This window comes from Quercus lobata, chromosome 12 (assembly GCF_001633185.2).
Source record: "Quercus lobata isolate SW786 chromosome 12, ValleyOak3.0 Primary Assembly, whole genome shotgun sequence".
Classification (NCBI taxonomy): Eukaryota; Viridiplantae; Streptophyta; class Magnoliopsida; order Fagales; family Fagaceae; genus Quercus; species Quercus lobata.
In genome coordinates this window covers 18,707,040-18,725,419 of record NC_044915.1, presented here as the reverse complement: position 1 = coordinate 18,725,419, position 18,380 = coordinate 18,707,040, and the positions used below count along the sequence as shown (strand labels likewise).

At 35.3% G+C, this 18,380-nt stretch overlaps 2 protein-coding genes across 2 annotated transcripts; both read right to left on the bottom strand.

The window, feature by feature from the left end:
• Positions 1-1,388: 1,388 nt before the first annotated feature.
• Positions 1,389-4,870, bottom strand: LOC115971068 (probable pectinesterase 53). The gene is made up of 5 exons (XM_031090748.1): positions 4,509-4,870; positions 4,173-4,362; positions 2,940-3,143; positions 1,751-1,986; positions 1,389-1,542 (listed from the first exon to the last, which is right to left on the bottom strand). Exons 1-5 carry the CDS (start codon positions 4,868-4,870, stop codon positions 1,389-1,391), a joined length of 1,146 nt encoding a protein of 381 aa, XP_030946608.1.
• A 3,069-nt stretch (positions 4,871-7,939) lies between these two features.
• On the bottom strand, positions 7,940-10,950 carry LOC115970339. The gene is made up of 6 exons (XM_031089986.1): positions 10,879-10,950; positions 10,132-10,650; positions 9,942-9,981; positions 9,028-9,672; positions 8,618-8,976; positions 7,940-8,329 (listed from the first exon to the last, which is right to left on the bottom strand). Exons 1-6 carry the CDS (start codon positions 10,948-10,950, stop codon positions 7,940-7,942), a joined length of 2,025 nt encoding a protein of 674 aa, XP_030945846.1.
• Positions 10,951-18,380: the final 7,430 nt, after the last annotated feature.

Genomic DNA, 18,380 nt, shown 5'->3' with positions numbered 1-18,380 from the left:
ACTTTAAGGAGGCTATATAAGAGAAGGGCATTCCCATGAAGAAAGGATAGGAAAAAAGGAGAGAGAGAGAGAGAGAGAGAGAGAGAGAGAGAGAGAAAGACTATAGCCTTTAATCAGGAACAAAAGTGCACCCATACGCCTCCTCGAACCGAACATCTAGTAGACATAAAGGAGGTATTCTTACGTTCAAATCGCTGCATGGCCCAAAATTAGATAACATACACTTTGTTAAGGCCTAGTTTTGTAACCCACTCTTTACAAATTCATTGTCTAGGGCTCTTTTGGGCCAGAATCACTTACCTGCTGGGCCTGGGCCCCAAAAATTGCCCTTACAATAGTAATTAAAAAAAAAAACTGTCCAACCCAACACACGTGGGTTGGGTTGGACACTTGTGATGGGTTGGATTGGGTTGAATTTTTTTTAACCCACTATGGTGAGTTGGGTTGAAAAACTCCTTAACCCGACCTATGCACACCCCTAATTTTGAGCATAAGGATAAAGTGACAAACAAGAGAAGTATGAGTTTCTAAGTATTTAATGAGCCATATTATTATGTCGAGTGGTTAGACCCCAACTTGAGTCCAACCAATAAATGATCACCTTAATGCAAGTCAAATAATATATATATATATATATATATATATTTTCATTTTTAATGTTGCAAATCAAAATATAGAAATCAAATCATCTTTTAGAAAATATTTTTATAAAAATTTATTTTTCAAAAAATATTTTCAAGATGAGGGTTTCTAAAATACTATCTGCTCAATACAATGGTTGAATTCTTTTACAATGAATTGTGGGTTGTTGTCTGTGTGCTGTAGTTATAAAATACAAACCCTAGATCCAAGTAAAAGCCTAGGCAACCACTTTTTTGAAGCCCTATTTCTTGAAGAAAATCTTTGTCCTCTCGTCCTACAAAAGATAAAAAGACGCAAACATAGTTAGGGTTTGTTGTACAAAACACTTGAGCTAGCATATAGTAAAATTGTAATAGTTAATGGTTTTCTCCTTGGACGTAGGCTGTCAGGCCAAATTATCAATATTTCTATGATTTTTATCTCCTCTTGCTTCCGCATCTAAATTTTTTATCCTATTTCTCTTTAATTTCAACAACTACAATTATATTTGGAGATAATTCCTCATAGCTTTCCATGATTCTATCCCAAATAATTCACATTTAAAAACCAATAATTATATCAAGAATAATTGTAAAAATTCATATCCTACGTATTTATTTTTGGCAAATGTGCACTACATACACTAATTGTCAAGAATTTCAACTTCGAGTACCTTATTGGTTGACCAGGCATATATATATATTTATATATATGCCAAGCAACTAATGTATACATGGTGATGGTTGAAGCAAAAAAGAAATCAAATACTAATAAGGTCTTATAAGCCATGAATCCCCTTCAACATAGTAAGTCCCAATAAAAGGCTTAGCCTCTTCATCAGTTAGCATGCGCGCCCAAGGTACTCTTCCTGTCAAGTTGGCTCCTGGTCCACTGCACTTGTATTCTCCATAATATACACTACTGCAAGAACCCAAAGAAAAGCACACCTAGTTACACTATAGCAAGGACTTGATTAATTTGCTAAGTCATTATTTTATTTATTTATTTATTTTTGCAGTGCTATATATACTTAATTAGACACCAAGAACTTTGTGTCATAGCTTAATGCATTAATCATTGGGACAAAGAAGCACTAAAATGCATACTGAAAGTATTGAATTGAACTTACAAATCGCGTTTTTGATCGCCCCAATCACTCCACCCTTGGGGAAGAACAGTCTTGTCCAAGAATGTGTATGAGAAAACAACCCTGGAATAATCACCCCATGCTCTACCAAGGTAAACCTGGCCACTCCCTGTTACCACACTATCTTTGAAGGAAAACCCACTTTCCAATGAGGAATTGGTGCGCTTTTGGGCAGTGAGGGAGGCCACCTTCTTGGCTATGGAATTTAAATTGCAGTTCTGCCCATATAGGAAATTGCTTAGTAATCCTAATAGTCTTGACCCAACCTCTTCTAAATGCTAGATTTTAAACTTGGCTGTTGGCATGGCCTTTTAGAGTATGATTTTATTATTATTGTTGTTGTTGTTATTGTTATTTGTCCACAAGAGACTCATTAGATTTACAGTACGGTTCTTTATGTGATGTACTTTATATTTCTCAACTAATTTTAATCATATGGCTGTATTAACTAATGCAACATAAAATATATTATTTTTCTCCAATTAATTGAACTATGTATGTGGTTCATTGGCCAATATAATAACATGATTGAATTTAATTTAAGGAACACAATATAAAACATTGAAGGAATTGTACCTATACTTTTTCCCTTTCCACACTACAAAATGAGAGGTACTAATTTTTCCTTCACTTTAGTACCGAAGACTTTAATATATAGTTGACACCCATTTGAGTTTGAGCTTCAAAGTTCAAACCCTTTGACTCGAGCATCTCCAACAATTTAATTAGTCATATTTTGGTGCTATTTGGAGAATAAAAGGTTTCCTTTGCCTTTTCTTACCTATTTTTTTAAATATACCTTTTAACAAACTCTCTATTCTTTTTCGATCACCTTTAAATATTATTTTGCCTATATACTTTTTAGTTCATCTTAAAAAAAATTTAAGCCAACAGATTGTTTTGCTCATCTACAGTACTCTCCACACAAAGAGAGTGACTGTAGATGAGCCAAAAATAATTGCCTATTTTGCAGATATTGTTGGACTTGATTTTCAAGACTTTCATTCTCTATTTTGCTTATAATTTTGGTTCTATTGGAGATGCTGCACTGATCTGATTACAGGGGATAACTACCTATGTAATGTATTCGAACCCACTAGTCTTGGGCTGGCTAGCAACACCAGCCATAGGCCCAATCCATATGGGGTCCGTATGTTAGTGATTGACTGACCTCATAAAGGGATCTGCCATAGCCGAAAATGAAGTCCACTGAGCCCTGGATAAAGCAATTATTGAAGAAGTGAAGGCCCTTGTGATCATAAAGTGTGTCTTGAGACCCATAAAAACTACAGTTGTAGAATGCTGCCTTTGTTCCAGAAATGCGAATAGCCACACCTTGCTCTCCAATGGATCCAGTCTCATGTGGAGCTGTGTTCTACATTTACAGAAATTTTAGTGAACAAATTAAAATTTTGTATGATATACTAATTTTTATTTCATAGTGATTGGTTTTACCTGAATGAAAACATAATAAAAAAGATAGAAAATGGTGATTGGCCTTTGACAAGGGTGAGTATATAGTTGGGAAAATTCATAATTACTTTATATTCTTATAAGTATGATTAAATTCATAATTTTTCAACCGTTTAAACTTTTGGGAAAATTGGTAATTTATTACACATTTCACTTTTTACATGGAATCTTAAATTTAAATTGTTGCCTAATGCTTCCAATTTTGAATGTTCTGATTTCTGAACATGGGTGGCATTTTTGTTTGGAGTTTTGGAATGTTTCACGCAGAATAGAATCTTTGTCTACCTTGTTATACGTGTGAGGTACTCTTAAACAATTATAAGATACAGTAGCAGTTGACAATATAACTATAATTAATATGAGCTATAAACTTCTATAATTCATTCTTGCAAATAATTTAAAATCGCAATTAAAAAAGCACTGGGATTAAAGAAATGTAGCTTCAAAATTCGAACCACATTGCACATTCCTTATTTGTAAATTTTGGTGTTGAAAACATACGTATGGCTCTGAGTTGCTTGGTGGCAAAGAATTCAAAAGTGAGTAATAGATAGTGGTGTTTTCAAGAAAGAATAATGGTTTTGAACTATTGGTGACTTGCCTAGAGAATGTGCCTAACAAAATGTTTTTCATCAATTTCAAGATACTGATATATTCACAAGTGTCATCAAGTTAACTCCAAAATAATGAACACTAAAATGACATCAAAATTATATATTCCAATGTAAATTTATTTATTTTTTGGAGTTAACCTCATGACACTTTTAACTGTATCAGTAGTTTATAAATACATGATATTAATGGACAAATGTGTAATTTTAAATTGATAAGAAAGAAAAATTATGACACTAAACCAAAAAAAAAAAAAAAAGGTCTCATCACATGCGTGAAGCACATGTGATGAGGCTAGTTTTATTACATATTGGTGTACCTCAAATTTCATGTCAATGGCCACAAAGTAATTAGCATCCACAGAAACTGTTGCACTCTCAAATGTCCCTATTGGGCTCCCATCTCTTCTAGCCACCGATGCTGTGTCATTCCCAGTAATAGTTGGTGGGTCATTAGCATCCCCTAAAAATGTGACAAAGGGCAAAGTTCTGGGGATGGTAATCTTTTCCCTACAATCCCAAGTTAGCATTTTTAATATGGTCATAACGTAATGTTATAAATCTTGCTTGCAAGGTACATGGGAAAATAAAAAAGGCTAGAATATATTTTGTAAATGAAGAAAGAATTAAGCTTCAGTGATTACTAAATAACATACCTATAAACACCTGGTTTGATCACCAATATTAGTCTCCTGGTGTTATATAATGGGATACTATTAAGAGCTTCTCTAATGGTCTTGAAATCACCAGTCCCATTTTGACTTACACTTATTGTCACTTTGTTCATCTCAGCCTTCCTTAGCTTCAAATCTAGAGCTTTCCTGCCTGCAGCCCCTGGTGCCTGAACAATGGATTCTGCTTTCAAAGTGGTTTTCTGCTGGTAATTTTTTATATTCCATGATATCCAATTGTTGTAGTCCACATTTTTCTCAAAACGCCAAGAAGAGTAGGCCAAAGTGGCATTGAATAGAAAGAGAAACAAGAGAGTGAGTTGGAGATGGTGGGATAAGAAAGCCATGAGAAAGAATGTTAGTGCTAAGAATATAAAACACAAATGGATGCATTATTTATAGTATACATTTGGAGGTGGAATTATTAAAGTTGCATTCTCTAAATGCGTAATTACCATAATGACCTTCAGTTATGCTCTCCACAACTCATGTCTGGTTTTGTTAAACACCATATTAACAGTAACACAGCTAACATAAGATATAAGATATGAATCCTGAAAAGAAGTAACCTTATGTAAACCTCTTTTTTTTTTTTTTTTTGAGAAACCAACCTTATGTAAACCTTGTCTAAACTTTACGCTTACTATTTGTGTGTGTATATATATATATATATATATATATATATATATGAAAAATGATATGTCCACAATATTTTTACAACAAATCTTAAGTAGTAGGTTGTTATTGATTATTATTATTAGAGCAAAAAAGTAATTTTAGTGTTAAGTTCAAATTTGAACCAATAATAACTAACCACCTATGATTTGTTATGAAATTGTTGTAAAAATGTTATGGATGTAGGATCTATATATATATATATATATATATATAATAAAAGTTAAAACAAATGTGTGTGTGTGTATATATATATATATATATATATCCATTATTTCGTAGTTAACAACCTTACTTGACATTATTACAATGGAAATACCTATTGGATGTGCACTCCTAACCAAAAAATAATCTAAGGTTACCAAGAGAATCAAAATTTAAGTAAAATAATTTCTTTAAATAACTATATTAAAGACTGAATTTGTTGCTTTTAAAAAAAATGTTATGTGAGGAATTACATTTTTATTGGTGAAGAATTCTAACAAATGTGTGGGGTTTTGGATATATATATAAATATATATATATTTGTCCTTTTATTATTATTTTTAATAAGAAAAGCTTATAGCCTAGATTTTCTTGATTTCACTTGAGTTTTCAATTAAGAACGAAATAAAAGAAAGGTAGCTAGAGAGGGATAGGTGATACTGGTAGAAATCCAAATTTAATGCAAAAAATTTTATTTGGTGTTTGAACTATTAATTTAAGCCTAATTCTTTTGTATCATATTCAATATGATGAACTCATATAATATAATTAGTATGCTCATAGGCATTTTAATTTCCATTATGCTAAACATTACATTAGTTTTTTGATACATCATCTTTTGATGAAAAGGCAGGTGTTTTATTCATCACAAAATCAGTTTACATCTCTATGTGTTATATATCTTTATGTGTAGAAGGTTCCGTTTAACCAAAACGGAGCATTTTAGAACCATACATCAATTTTGTTGGTGCCAATTACTTGCATATCCTTATGTTCCTTTGGTTTTGATGGCATGGAAGGTTCTAGGAATAAACTACAACATGAAGGTTGCTTTTATTTTAGTCCTTCCATCTCTATTCATTATTCCCACAGTTTCACACCCAAAACAATATTGTTTTGGAAAAAAAAAAATTCTAAAGGGGAGATTGGATGAAACTAGACAAAACACCTATAAATGAATTAAATTTAGACGATTGAAATGATAAAAAAAAAAAAAAATGAATTGGAAGTTGTAGAGAGGGAAAATTTCTGATCTATCACAAGCTGACACGTCATACTACAAAGTTCACAAAATACAGCCAATTATAAAGCACCACATGTTACTGCTAGGTTTTGCTATCACTACTCAGAAACTAACAGAAATTTGCCAAGTGTCATGCAAAAACCAATCACACATCAGTGCGTGTAAGCGATGACATAAGTAGTCCAGCATGTGTAAACGATGACATATGTAACCCAGTCGTGTAAGCAATGACATAAGCGGACCAATCAGGCTGTGACATGTGTCACCAATCAGACTTCGTCACGTGTCGCTCACCTACCCCAAACTCCTATAAATAGAAGCCTTTCTAAAGCATTTAAAGGAACCAAGCCATCTAGAGCACAAGCAACATCAGAGAAGATTCAGAAGCATCAGAAGTACAGAAGCTCTATAGGAATCAAGCCTCAAAACCTTCAAGAATTTCAAGAACTTCAAACTCAAAATCGATGAACACTCGAAGCAGAATCATCCAAACTATCTGCCTAGATTCTAAAATTTGCTGGAATCAAGCTCAAAAGCCTCCAAAAGCATCAACAAATCACAAATCAGTGAAGCTCTACGGATTCAAGCCTTTAAAGCCCCAAAGAACTTCCGCCACAAACCTTCGAAGACGAAGAACACACGAAGAACGTGAAGAATAAAGGATTTCTAACAAGCTCATAGCCAGAGATTCATTATAATTCCATTTCAGCAATCTTCGATCCATACCTCAATCAAATTGAAGGATATTTTGTGTTCAAGTCAAAATCAAATTACCACAATTCCAATCAATAAGTCTTGCAAGGAGATCGAATTAGAGGATCACTCTTTTGTAATTTCAAAGAATTGCACCACACAATCATTAATACAAATTTGCATTTGTGAAACTATTTTACTTGTTTGATTTTTTTCGAACTAGAAATTTAGTCGTCCATAGAAGCATGTCAAAATCATAGGGTTTAATGTAGCTTAAAGATTTTTAGAATTTAGCCTTCTTTTTAGAGTTTTTTTTTTTGGGTAGAAAATATTTTGAGTATGAATTTTTGTTATATTGGTCCATCAATTCCATTGCCCACATATAATTAAGGTGATACCATCTCTAGTCTTTTATTAAAGGGAGTTTGTGAGTTCATCACTCCAACATTGAAATATAAATTTACTAGGGAGTCAAAGTTGAGTTTTTTCCCCCTTCCAATCTTTTATACATAGTTCTTAAATTCCTAGTTTTTTAGAGAAAATTCAATTAGATTCTACAATTGAAGTCCAATTTTGTGCTGTGTCATAAATTATTTATTTTAGAAAGAGTTTTGTTTTCTAATTTTGGAGTTAAATGTGGGATCACATCATAAATATCCTTTTTTTTTTTTTGAGAAACCAGACTAGCAGTGCCTGGCAATTTATTCATAATGAAGGAAAAGAAAGTTCAATGAACATCAAAACTAGCTAGAGAGGCTATGTCCTTAGGTAATTCTTCTCACCAAACCTGGGTGCCCCTACAAGTTTTTTGCTTTTTTGGCTAATGCGTAGCGACAACATTACAAACTCGTGAAACATGAGTGAACACAGAAAACTGAAAGTCCAAAGCTAGAACGCGAATATCATCTATGACATGCCCGTACGGTAAGACGTCAAAAGACCCCTCCTGTATTGCTTGAATGACTGTGAACGAGTCACCTTCAAAAATGACTTGTGTAAGGCCTATCTTCTTGGCAAACTGCATTACTCTACGACACGCCAGTGCTTCCAACTCAACCACTATCTGAGCTAGGGGGACTGACGTGTATAATGCACCGATAGCCTCACCACACCAGTCCCTAATTACGACAACTAAGCCAACCAAGTTTTCTGACTTAAACACCGTCGCGTTGAAGTTGGCCTTGAAGATGTAAGCATCAGGTGGGCACCACTGCTAAAGTTTTTGGATCGGAGGTGGCTTGGGATTAACTTTGGTGGGTTCTTGAGTGTCTAGGAACTCCTGGAGTAGACTTCTTGCCATTTGGGTGATCTTGTGCACGGTTTGGGTGGGCCGCCCCACTTTTAAAGCATTGCGATGATTCCACAGAAGCCATGCGATGGTGATGAAAATCTCCTTCCTGTAATCTTCGTTGGTCTACATAAACTGCTCCAACAAATCCTTGAAGCTAGAGACCTATACATCGGCAGCTTGTTAGGTCCAGTTTAGAAAGCTCCAAACCTCGGCAAGCTTCGAACAGGACCAAAGAGCATGGAGTTCACCTTCAGGCTGAGTCTTGCACACTTTGCACCTATCCAAGACAGAGATATGCCTGTGTTGAAGGTTGACCATGGTTGGAGGGGAACTGTTACACGCCCGCCAAGCGAAGTGTTTTATTTTATTAGGAACTCTTAGCTGCCAAAGGTCTTTCCAGAACTTATTTTCTTGTGCCAATGAAGAGGTACCTGTAAGGTTAGTTGAAGCATGGGAAACTAAAAGTTTATAAGCACTCTTAGTTGTGAAAGTACCAGAGGGAGTAAGGCCCCATATAATCTGATCCCGTGGAAGTCTAGTGCTCAATGGGATGCCACAAATAGTGGCTGCTTCATGAGGCAAGAACAAACACTAGATTTCAGAGACATTCCACTCACCTGTCTCTGCCTTGATGAGTGTATTCACTCTTGCACCCAGTTCAATAGTGGGCATAGGTGATACAACATATTTGTGTGATTGGACTGGCAACCATTTGTCTTCTTTGATTCTGACAGAGCTCCCATTCCCTATCCTCCATACCATCCCTTTTTGGATTACATCTCGAGCACTTAAAATGCTTTTCCATGCATAGGAACCAATGGTAGACTCCTTGGCTTCAAGTATCGAACAATCGGGAAAAAATCTGGCTTTAAAGACTCTATGGCACAGGGAGTCCAGATTATTTATCATACGCCAAACTTGCTTTTCCAACAAAGAATCATTAAATTTCTCAATGTCCTTAAAACCCATTCCTCCTTTCCCCTTATCATCACAAAGCCTTTCCCATTTCACCCAATGCACCTTTTTAATGTTACCATCATACCCCCACCAAAACTTCCTAATGAGCATTTCCAATTCCTTAATCAACCCCTTAGGGAGTTTGAAACAAATCATCATATATGTAGGGATGGCTTGAATGACGGATTTAATCAAAATTTCCCTACCAGCTTGAGAAAGGAGCTTCTCCTTCCACCCATGTAACTTTCTCCATACCCTTTCTTTAATGTAGGCAAAGCTTTGTTTCTTCGCTCTACCTACTAGTGCTGGCAATCCCAAGTATTTCTCATATTAGTGAATAGCATGCACACCTAGGATATTTTGAATCTGGGTTTGCATATTTGGTTGAGTGTTGGTGCTAAAGAAAATGTTGGTCTTTTCCCTGTTTATTTTTTGCCTTGAACCTCTTTCATAAACTGAGAGTAGGTCAAGAATTTTTTGGCACTCCTCCTCCTTTGCTTGACAAAATAGGACATTGTCATAAAAAAAAAAAATAAGTGGGAAACCCGAGGGCCATTCCTGCATATAGAAACACCTCTGATATCCCCATTTGCTTCTGCCTTTTTTAACAACCCCTGTAATCCCATGGCACATAGTAAAAATAAATAGGGCGATAAAGGATCACCCTATCTGATCCCTCTAGTTGGCTTAATGTTTCCCACCGGTTGGCTATTGAGCAAGACAGCATTAGAAACTGAAGCCAAACAAGATATAATACAAGTCACCAGTTTATCAGTAAAACCCAATTTCTTCATTATTTTCTCCAAAAAGACCCATTCTACCCGGTCATATGCCTTACTCATATCAAGTTTTAGTGCCATAAAACCCAATTTACCTTGAGTTTTTCTCTTAAGATAGTGCAAAGTTTCAAATGCAACCAACACATTATCTGAAATTAATCTACCAGATAGGAATGCACTTTGGGATTCAAAAACCAGATTTGACAAGATTTTTTTCAACCGATTAACCAACACCTTAGAAATCAGCTTGTAAACCACATTGTAGAGACTGATAGGTCGAAAATCAAAGACTCTTTTTGGGTTATTTATTTTTGGGATGAGAGATATGAAAGTGGGATTTAGGGACTCATGAACCACACTAGAATTTAAAGCATTTAAAACCATAGTAGTTACATCCTTACCAACTATGTGCCAATAAGTCTTATAGAAAATAAGAGACATACCATCAGGCCTCGGGGCGGTAAGAGGTGCCATTTGTTTAAGAGCTTGGTCCACTTCCTCTGCCTGAAAGTCACAGTCAAGGCTGCACACATCTTAACTGTCACCACTGGTTCTATCCCATCCAGAATTGTATCAAACCCATCCGGTTGAGAAGTAGTAAACATGTCCTAGAAATATCTCTCAACAATCTTTCCCATCTCAGCCTCATCCTCCATCCACAAACCAGCCTCGTTTTCTAAACCTGTAATATAATTTCTCTTGTTCCTTTGGCTAGCTTGGCAATGAAAATACCTGAGTGTTTAGATCACCCTCCTTCAGCCATGCTGTTCTTGCCCATTGCTTCCACATGCATTCCTCTTTCATTTTCAACTTATCAATGTCACTTCTCAGTTGGTACACACGGTTCGGGTTTGTAGTGTACCCACCCAATTCCTCCACAGATTGCAACTCCTTAAGCTACTTTGTTAAGGTGTTTCGGACATGACCAAAGGTGGACTGATTCCACTCCAATTTTTCTTGGCACATAAGGATTTTCTGGTTGAAACCCATGACCAAGGCAACCTCATTGCTAACACCCCATGAATCCCGAACCACATGTTTCACATGACTCCTCTTTTATCCACATCGCTTTGAATCTAAATGGACAACCTTTGTGGTAAAAACGTTTGAATTCTGAGTCTGTGCATAACAATAAAGGCTTGTGATCAGAATGAAAGGCATCAAGGTGATGGACACGGGTAGATGGAAAACGCAGCATCCAGTTCACAGTGGCTACACCCTTATCTAACTGAATCCACACATTATGAGCTCCCGGTCTCCTATTGCACCAAGTGAAGGGAAATCCACTGAACCCCAAGTCCTTTAACCGACAAAAATCTAAAGCAACTCTAAAGGATTACATCTGTCTTTCCGGTTTGTCAAGCCAACCCTACTTTTCTTCAGCTAACAACATCTCATTGAAATCACCTAAACAAATCCAATGAAGAGAAAATTGACTGCTAAGATCCCGAAATAGAGACCAAGAGTTTTCCCAGCTGACGGTATCAGGGTCACCGTAGGAACCTGTGAATCACCAGGCGTCATCAACTCCATGGTCAATAATGGCATCAATATGACGCTCAGAATAAGACTGAACATCCATCCGAAAATCTATTTTCCACAGTAGTGCTAAGCCCCCTCCATTGTTAACCCGTGGAACTACAAAGTTATTTGAAAGCTGTGTCTTTTTGCCAACTCTCTCAATCGTAGACTTCTCACATTTTGTCTCCATCAAGAAAACCATTGAGGATCTTTGTTGCCAACCATAGCAACCAGTTCATCTTCTGTTTGTGGGTTCCCAAGCCCACAATAGTTCCAACTAAGGCAACTCATTGGCCTAGGTGGGACTGGGAACCAGTCTCCACTTGAATATTTTCCTTGGATTGCTTTCCTTCAGCCAACACCCACTGTCTTTTAATCCCCTGTACTTCTACAGAATTCGATACAGAGCGTTTTACCAATACACTTATGTTTGACACTACCTCATTACTAGGCACAATATTATAAGCAAGCTTCTTAAAAGTTTTGAGGGAAGTGGGTTGAAATAAGGGACATAACTGGTTTGTGTAATCTCCCAAAGGAACCTTTACGTGAGCCCTTTCTGCATGGCTAGTAGTAATATCTACCAACCCACTAAAAGTGGGGGGGGGGGGTCATATGACCCACGGTATGTTCCCTAGCATCATGTTTATCCACACATAGCTCTTGAATTCTTTTAGCCAAAAAAATCTGTGCTTCCATTATTTGAAATACTATTCACGACCCTACCACTGTTTGAAACAACCTCACCCTCTTGGACCGGCTTGAATGGGATTGCATCTTCCATGATAACTTCCTAAAAAGAGCTAACCACTTCCCTTACCACCACCTCATGCCCTAAACCTGGTTCTGTCCTTTTCACGGAGTTTGTGGATGGAGTTTTTTCCTTGTTGCCTGGTTTCCTCCACCATGGTGCATGTCTTTGAGCACACCCCGAAATTACCGCAACTGATTTTCTCGAAGATCAAAGCGTTTCTGCCCTCATCCAATCCCCAAATTGTTGCTCATCTTTCTTCAAACTACCCTTGCCCCTAAGCCATAGTTCGCAGTCTCTTTTGCCATGTGTTAGACGCCCACACCAATAACAAAAATTGGGAAGGCGTTCGTACTTGAGTCCCACCCAACCTAACTGCTTCCCTTCAGACCAAAGCTTATGACATCTCGGTAGTGGCTTGGTAATGTCAATGGATATATGGACCCTCATAAACTCTCCACCCTCCCCATCATCCTCTGGGTCAACTACATCAATAACCTTCCCAATGGAATTACCAATAGCCTCCCCTGTAGCTTGGTTGAGACTTGTTGGTGGGAGATTATGCAACTGAACCCAAAAGTTAACCCTAGAAAATTCCAACAAGGGGATTTCCTCCACTTCAGTCACTTCTCTGAACACTACTATGTTTTTATCAAAGGTTCACGGCTCAAACTCAAGAACTCGGTCAAGGTCTAGCGCATCTGAGAATTCAAATAGAAGAATATTTTCACCAAGATCTCGGAGTTTTAGTTTGCTAGTGGGCTTCCATAGAGGTTTGAATATGCGCGCAACGGACTTAACATTTAATGTCCGCTTCATGAAAATCGGCCAGCCAACTGGTGCACTGTCTCCTCCACCAGTTTGGCACCTCCGCCCCATATTCCTCCTCATTGTCCAAAGTAAAATAGGACCACAAGTTCTCTAAACCATCCATGATAGAATGACTCTGACTTCCAAAAACCTGTAACCCCACACGTCGAAAGATACCACACCAACAAAGACAAACCACGAACAACGATCCGTCCTACTAGATTATGAGTACTCTGGAGGGTACAAAAACCTAAACCTAGGGAAGGGACAATATTCTACAGGCGGCGTGGGAAAACCCTAGCAGCCAAAGAAACCTTCAAAATCCATAAATATCCATTCAAGTGACTTATTGTGTTAAAAAACCAAAGAGTTTACAATTGATGAACATTAAAAAAATGAAAAATTTACATTTTATACCTAATAATATTTTTACAAGACTTTATACAGACTTAAAAAAATATAAATATAAATTATATATGTAAGAATTATACTATACATCTTAATCTATTTGTATATATTAAGTGGATTCAGAAAGTTAGTTTTATTTATTTTTTTTTTTTCTATGAAAAATTAACCTAAAGTAATTAACCAGCAACTTAAAAATGGGGTTAAAATAGTAAATTGGAAAAAGAAAGTTAGTTTTTGTTTTTTTTATTGTCAAAAATACCCCTACTTAAAATTTAAAAATGAGGTTAAAATAGTAAATTAACAAAAATAATAAATTCCTACTTTTACGTTGAAATGCCTTCCTGCTTCTAATAAACTCTTACTTTTACATTGATTTCAATTCCTATTTCTACTCACTAACTCCCTACAAAATAGGATTACTCTTTTGTTAGTTTTAAAACTCTTCCAATCTACAAAACTCACCCCATGTATTAATTTTTTTTTTTTTTTTTACAATGTATTTGTTTCTTCTGTCCTCCTTTTTTTCAATTTTTCTTTTAAACAATTTCACTACACCCTTAGGATTTTTTTTTTTTTTTTTTTTTTTGGTGTGATTGGAAAAAGTAGAATTCTCAAATTATAATAAATGCAAATTATTAATCTTTACCTAAAAAATAGAAGAGCCTCTGAGCACGCGCGTGAGCGCATGCTCAAAGGCTAGTGTCTTTTAAGTATATCTATGTATATACATGAAGTTATAAGCTAGTTTATAAATAATTGATAACCGCAAAGTAAATTAAGTTTTAGAATCTGAAAGAAATTAATATTGAATTTGAGCTGAAGTTGAAGAACCAAATTGCATGAAATTTGGTTCCTTAAGTCTTGGATTCCACCATTTTTTTTTTTTTTGAATTTAGACGTTTAGTATTCAAATTTCACTTTTCTTCTCCTCTAAAGCGAACATGGATTGAATCTAGATGTTGATCGTTCAGACTCCACCTCCCTCTCACTCTCTCCAGCCTGCTTTCGATTTCCATTTTTATTTTTTCCCTCTCTCCTTTTGGCCACTTTCTTTTTCCATTCAATTCTTTTCCCTTTCACAAACAATATGACATATTATCGAATAATGAGGGATTGAAAATTCATTGCTGAAAGCCTTGAGGGGGAAAAAATCAATTCACTCTTCCCATTTTTCAAACAAAATCTTAAACTAACTTAATATGTTATATTATAGATAAAGCTAAACTTAATTTTAAACTTATTCATTGTTTAAGGTTAAGTTTAAGAATTCTACTCATTCAGTCAAAAAAAAAAAAAAAAAGGTTAAGTTTAAGTTTAACACAATCTTAAACTTAACCTTAAGCTTTTTCATTCTTCTCTTTTTTGTCAATTCCTTTTGTTTGTTTTTAGACCCCTTAAAACACAACCAGATTAACCTAGTTATTTAGCCAAGTGATTACTTAGTAAAATTATCAAATCTAGGTTAACACACATATATCATATTATTGTAAAGTGCGGAAAATAAAGAACATAACAATATGATAACCCAGGAAAACCAAACCAGTAAAAAACCTGGGGAGGATTTAACCTAGCTATTCTCAAGATAAAAAGCAAATCCACTGTGAAAGAATTGAAGTTTACACAATAGCGACTTAGACCACTAAGATCCTATTGCTACCTCGAGTAGAAAACTTACTACCACGACCCCATGATAGCTCTGAGTCCACGGACTACTTCTTTCTTTGGCCTTTGCAAAACACAAACACCCACGTTTGTGACTTTGAGATCCCACTCAAAGGTTTACCAACACAAACTCTAATGTTTGTGACTCCAAGACCACCCTTGAAGGTTTAGATCATCAGCACCTTTGATGACAAGAGAAGGCAGCAACTTCTACAACACCGGATCTTGAAATTCTTCAAGTAATAACACCGGTAGAAAATATAAGAGAGCTTTTTAGAAACAAAACCCTAAATACAAAACAGACACACTCTTCTCTCTCTAAAAAGCCTTATAAAAACGTGTTTAGGGTTTCCTTTATATACTGGGAGAAGTAGATTAGAAACCCTAATCCTTAATGGGCTTGAACTGCTGTTTGAACTTAATTAAAATTCTGCAGATACGACTTTCAATCAGTCGAGCTTGTCTTTCGATCAATCGAACCAGGCAGATTATGAAATCTTTTTTCTGCAGCTTGTATGTTCTTGAATCTTAACTTGAATCACCTTGAACATTGTCTAATAATATCTATAGACTCTAAGATCTATATCTAGACAAGTTTTTGTTCACGATTTGTCAATTGTTCTAAATATTTAGAACCTAACACCTTTATTTAAGGTGACCTCCTAGTTGATATCTTGTCTTTCTTTTAGGAAAATAATGTTCCTATTTGATTGGAGTGCTTTATATTTATCCTTGTAAAAGAAAAGAAAAAAGTCTATATTTCAACTGTTTAGGGGAAAGAAAGCATATGACTTTACATTCAATAAAAATGCAAGATGGTTTCGTCAAAGCAAATTGACAATTTAAGCACATTGCCCAACTCGTGCACATTACAGTGTTCATCAGGTCAACTTGTGCGAAAAATCGTGCAATTAGTTCCCTCCGTACTTGTCTGGAAAAAGAAAGTGAAATCCAGATATATATTCAATGTTTGGTGATAATGGATGGTAACAAATGTTTTTGGGTACATCTAGGAAGCCATATATTGTGATATATATATAGATCGAATTCGTAGAAACATTTGAGAGAAAGCATCATCCTCACTAGATCTAGAGGATTCAATGGGGACCCCTAACTCTCAATTTTGATATGTGTACTTACTGGCCTCAACCTAATCCTGTCCCAATTTATGGTGGAAATTGGAAAGGACATCGCTGTATTCCATATTCCATTTGAAGTTGGTAGGTCTTAAATAATATAACAACTCTATCAACAACAACTAGGAACTACTCAAAGTCAAGTATGATTGTGTTTGACATGGTTTAAAAAGTCAATTTTTTTTTTATTATTTAGCTTATTTTTGCTTCTATTCATGAGTTTCATTGCATTTTTTGGTACTATTCATGAGTCTCAATATACAATTTCAACTACCTTTTAATTTTACCTACAGTACTTTCAACAAAAAGTTTTCAATTTCAATTAAATAAGCTGTACCTAAACAAATTTTATATATACTATTGGGGTCAAAAGTAATACAAAACTTGTGTCCCTTCTCTTCTGCCCCATTTCATTAGGGGCTATGGACCATGCCACCACTGCACACCCAAACCAAAAACTGAATTTATGTTAATAACAATGTTACATACACAAAAAATTTCATAATAGTTGAGTTGACAAATTTTTACTGGTTCTTGTTTGGGTCCACTACTAGCACTACTTTTTTACTTATCACTAATAATCTGAGCATCAATCAGAGTAAAATTTTTTGTCAAAATTTTGAAGTTTATAGACTTTCTCTCATGTTAAAATTCAAATGACTTGTAAAACATGTTCATTATAACCTAAACAAAATATTACTAGCTAGATGGAGTTGTTCTTTATAACCAAACAATGGGCCATTTGCCTTTTGGGCGGCCCCTAGTCCAAATGGGCCTATTCTAGATCAAAGAAAAGATCCTTCGCATAGCCTCATTAGAACATAGAAACTTTTCAATGGTTTCTGACCAACCTCGATTCAAGGCCAGCCCATGTAATTTTCAAAGGTTTCTGAATTCTGACCAACTTTTGTAATCCTGTAATTCCAGATTTTCGTACCTCTTATAATCGTCACTAATATTTTATACATTTTATTATTTCAACAATTCCTTCCTCCACTTCGTCTTCGTCCTTTTGTACATTACTTTTCTTTGGTTAATTATTATTATTATACTGTATATAAATTGATTAAGTGATTAAATTGTCATTGACCAATTCAATTCAAAGCATGTGACCCGGGGTGGAGGATGCATGGAATTTACTATAATTTATTATTTTGACAATTCCATCTTCTCCCGTCCTTTTTTCCCTTAATTTTCCTTCACAACTTAAAAAATCATTGACAATTCCATCAGTGTTGGGTTTAGAATAATTGGTAGTTCATTGTGATTTGTGATACTATAACAAATAGTCTTGAGTTGGGCGCTAGACTTCACGTTGTCTTTGTTTTCCTTGGTTAATAATATAACTACTAAAATATTCAATAAGTAAATCAAATTCACCATTTTGCATGAATTTAAGATATTTTGGATTTCCTATTAACTTAGACTTTTAGGATAGTGACAATTAATTGATCAATAATATAGATTGACAATGCTAATGGACATACACGAGAGACGAAAAGAGCAACAAAACACAGACATTAGTCAGAGAAATTCAGGAAGATGCCTAATCGTCTAGCCCAACATCTCCACCCACAGTACACTGCCTTAGGATATGCGCTTTGCCACTAATACATAGTTTTGTCGCAATTTATTAAGGTGAGAATTTGTATTTTATTTAACATCATTTTCATATGAGACTTTTATTAACACAAATTTATCCACCAAATTTTTTATGTAACTTCTAACTATTTATAACCCGTACCGTTTCTTCATAGTAAATTAATTTTTTAAGTGATTGTCTTTGTATACTTAGAGTGATTTTTCCTTTAATTAAATAGTTGCTATGTCAGTTTTTTACATCGTAACCAAATCATGTGTTATTGCTTTTTATATTTCCTTACTTCATGATTTGGTACACGATGAAATATAGTAGTAGAACACGTAAACATTCTGAGCTAAGTTGA

Bases quoted from the DNA above. Each gene is read 5' to 3' on its own strand.
- LOC115971068 (XM_031090748.1), bottom strand. From the start codon at position 4,870: ATGGCTTTCTTATCCCACCATCTCCAACTCACTCTCTTGTTTCTCTTT. The intron at 3,144-4,172 runs GTACACCAATAT...CTGTAAATGTAG, and splicing joins CCATTGACATGAAATTTGAG to AACACAGCTCCACATGAGAC. The intron at 1,987-2,939 runs GTCAGTCAATCA...CTATATGGGCAG, and splicing joins ATGGCAGATCCCTTTATGAG to AACTGCAATTTAAATTCCAT.
- LOC115970339 (XM_031089986.1), bottom strand. From the start codon at position 10,950: ATGAAAGAGGAATGCATGTGGAAGCAATGGGCAAGAACAGCATGGCTG. The intron at 9,673-9,941 runs GTGTTTCTATAT...TGGGATTGCCAG, and splicing joins AGCAAATGGGGATATCAGAG to CACTAGTAGGTAGAGCGAAG. The intron at 8,330-8,617 runs GTTTGGAGCTTT...AAACTTTAGCAG, and splicing joins CCTGTTCGAAGCTTGCCGAG to TGGTGCCCACCTGATGCTTA.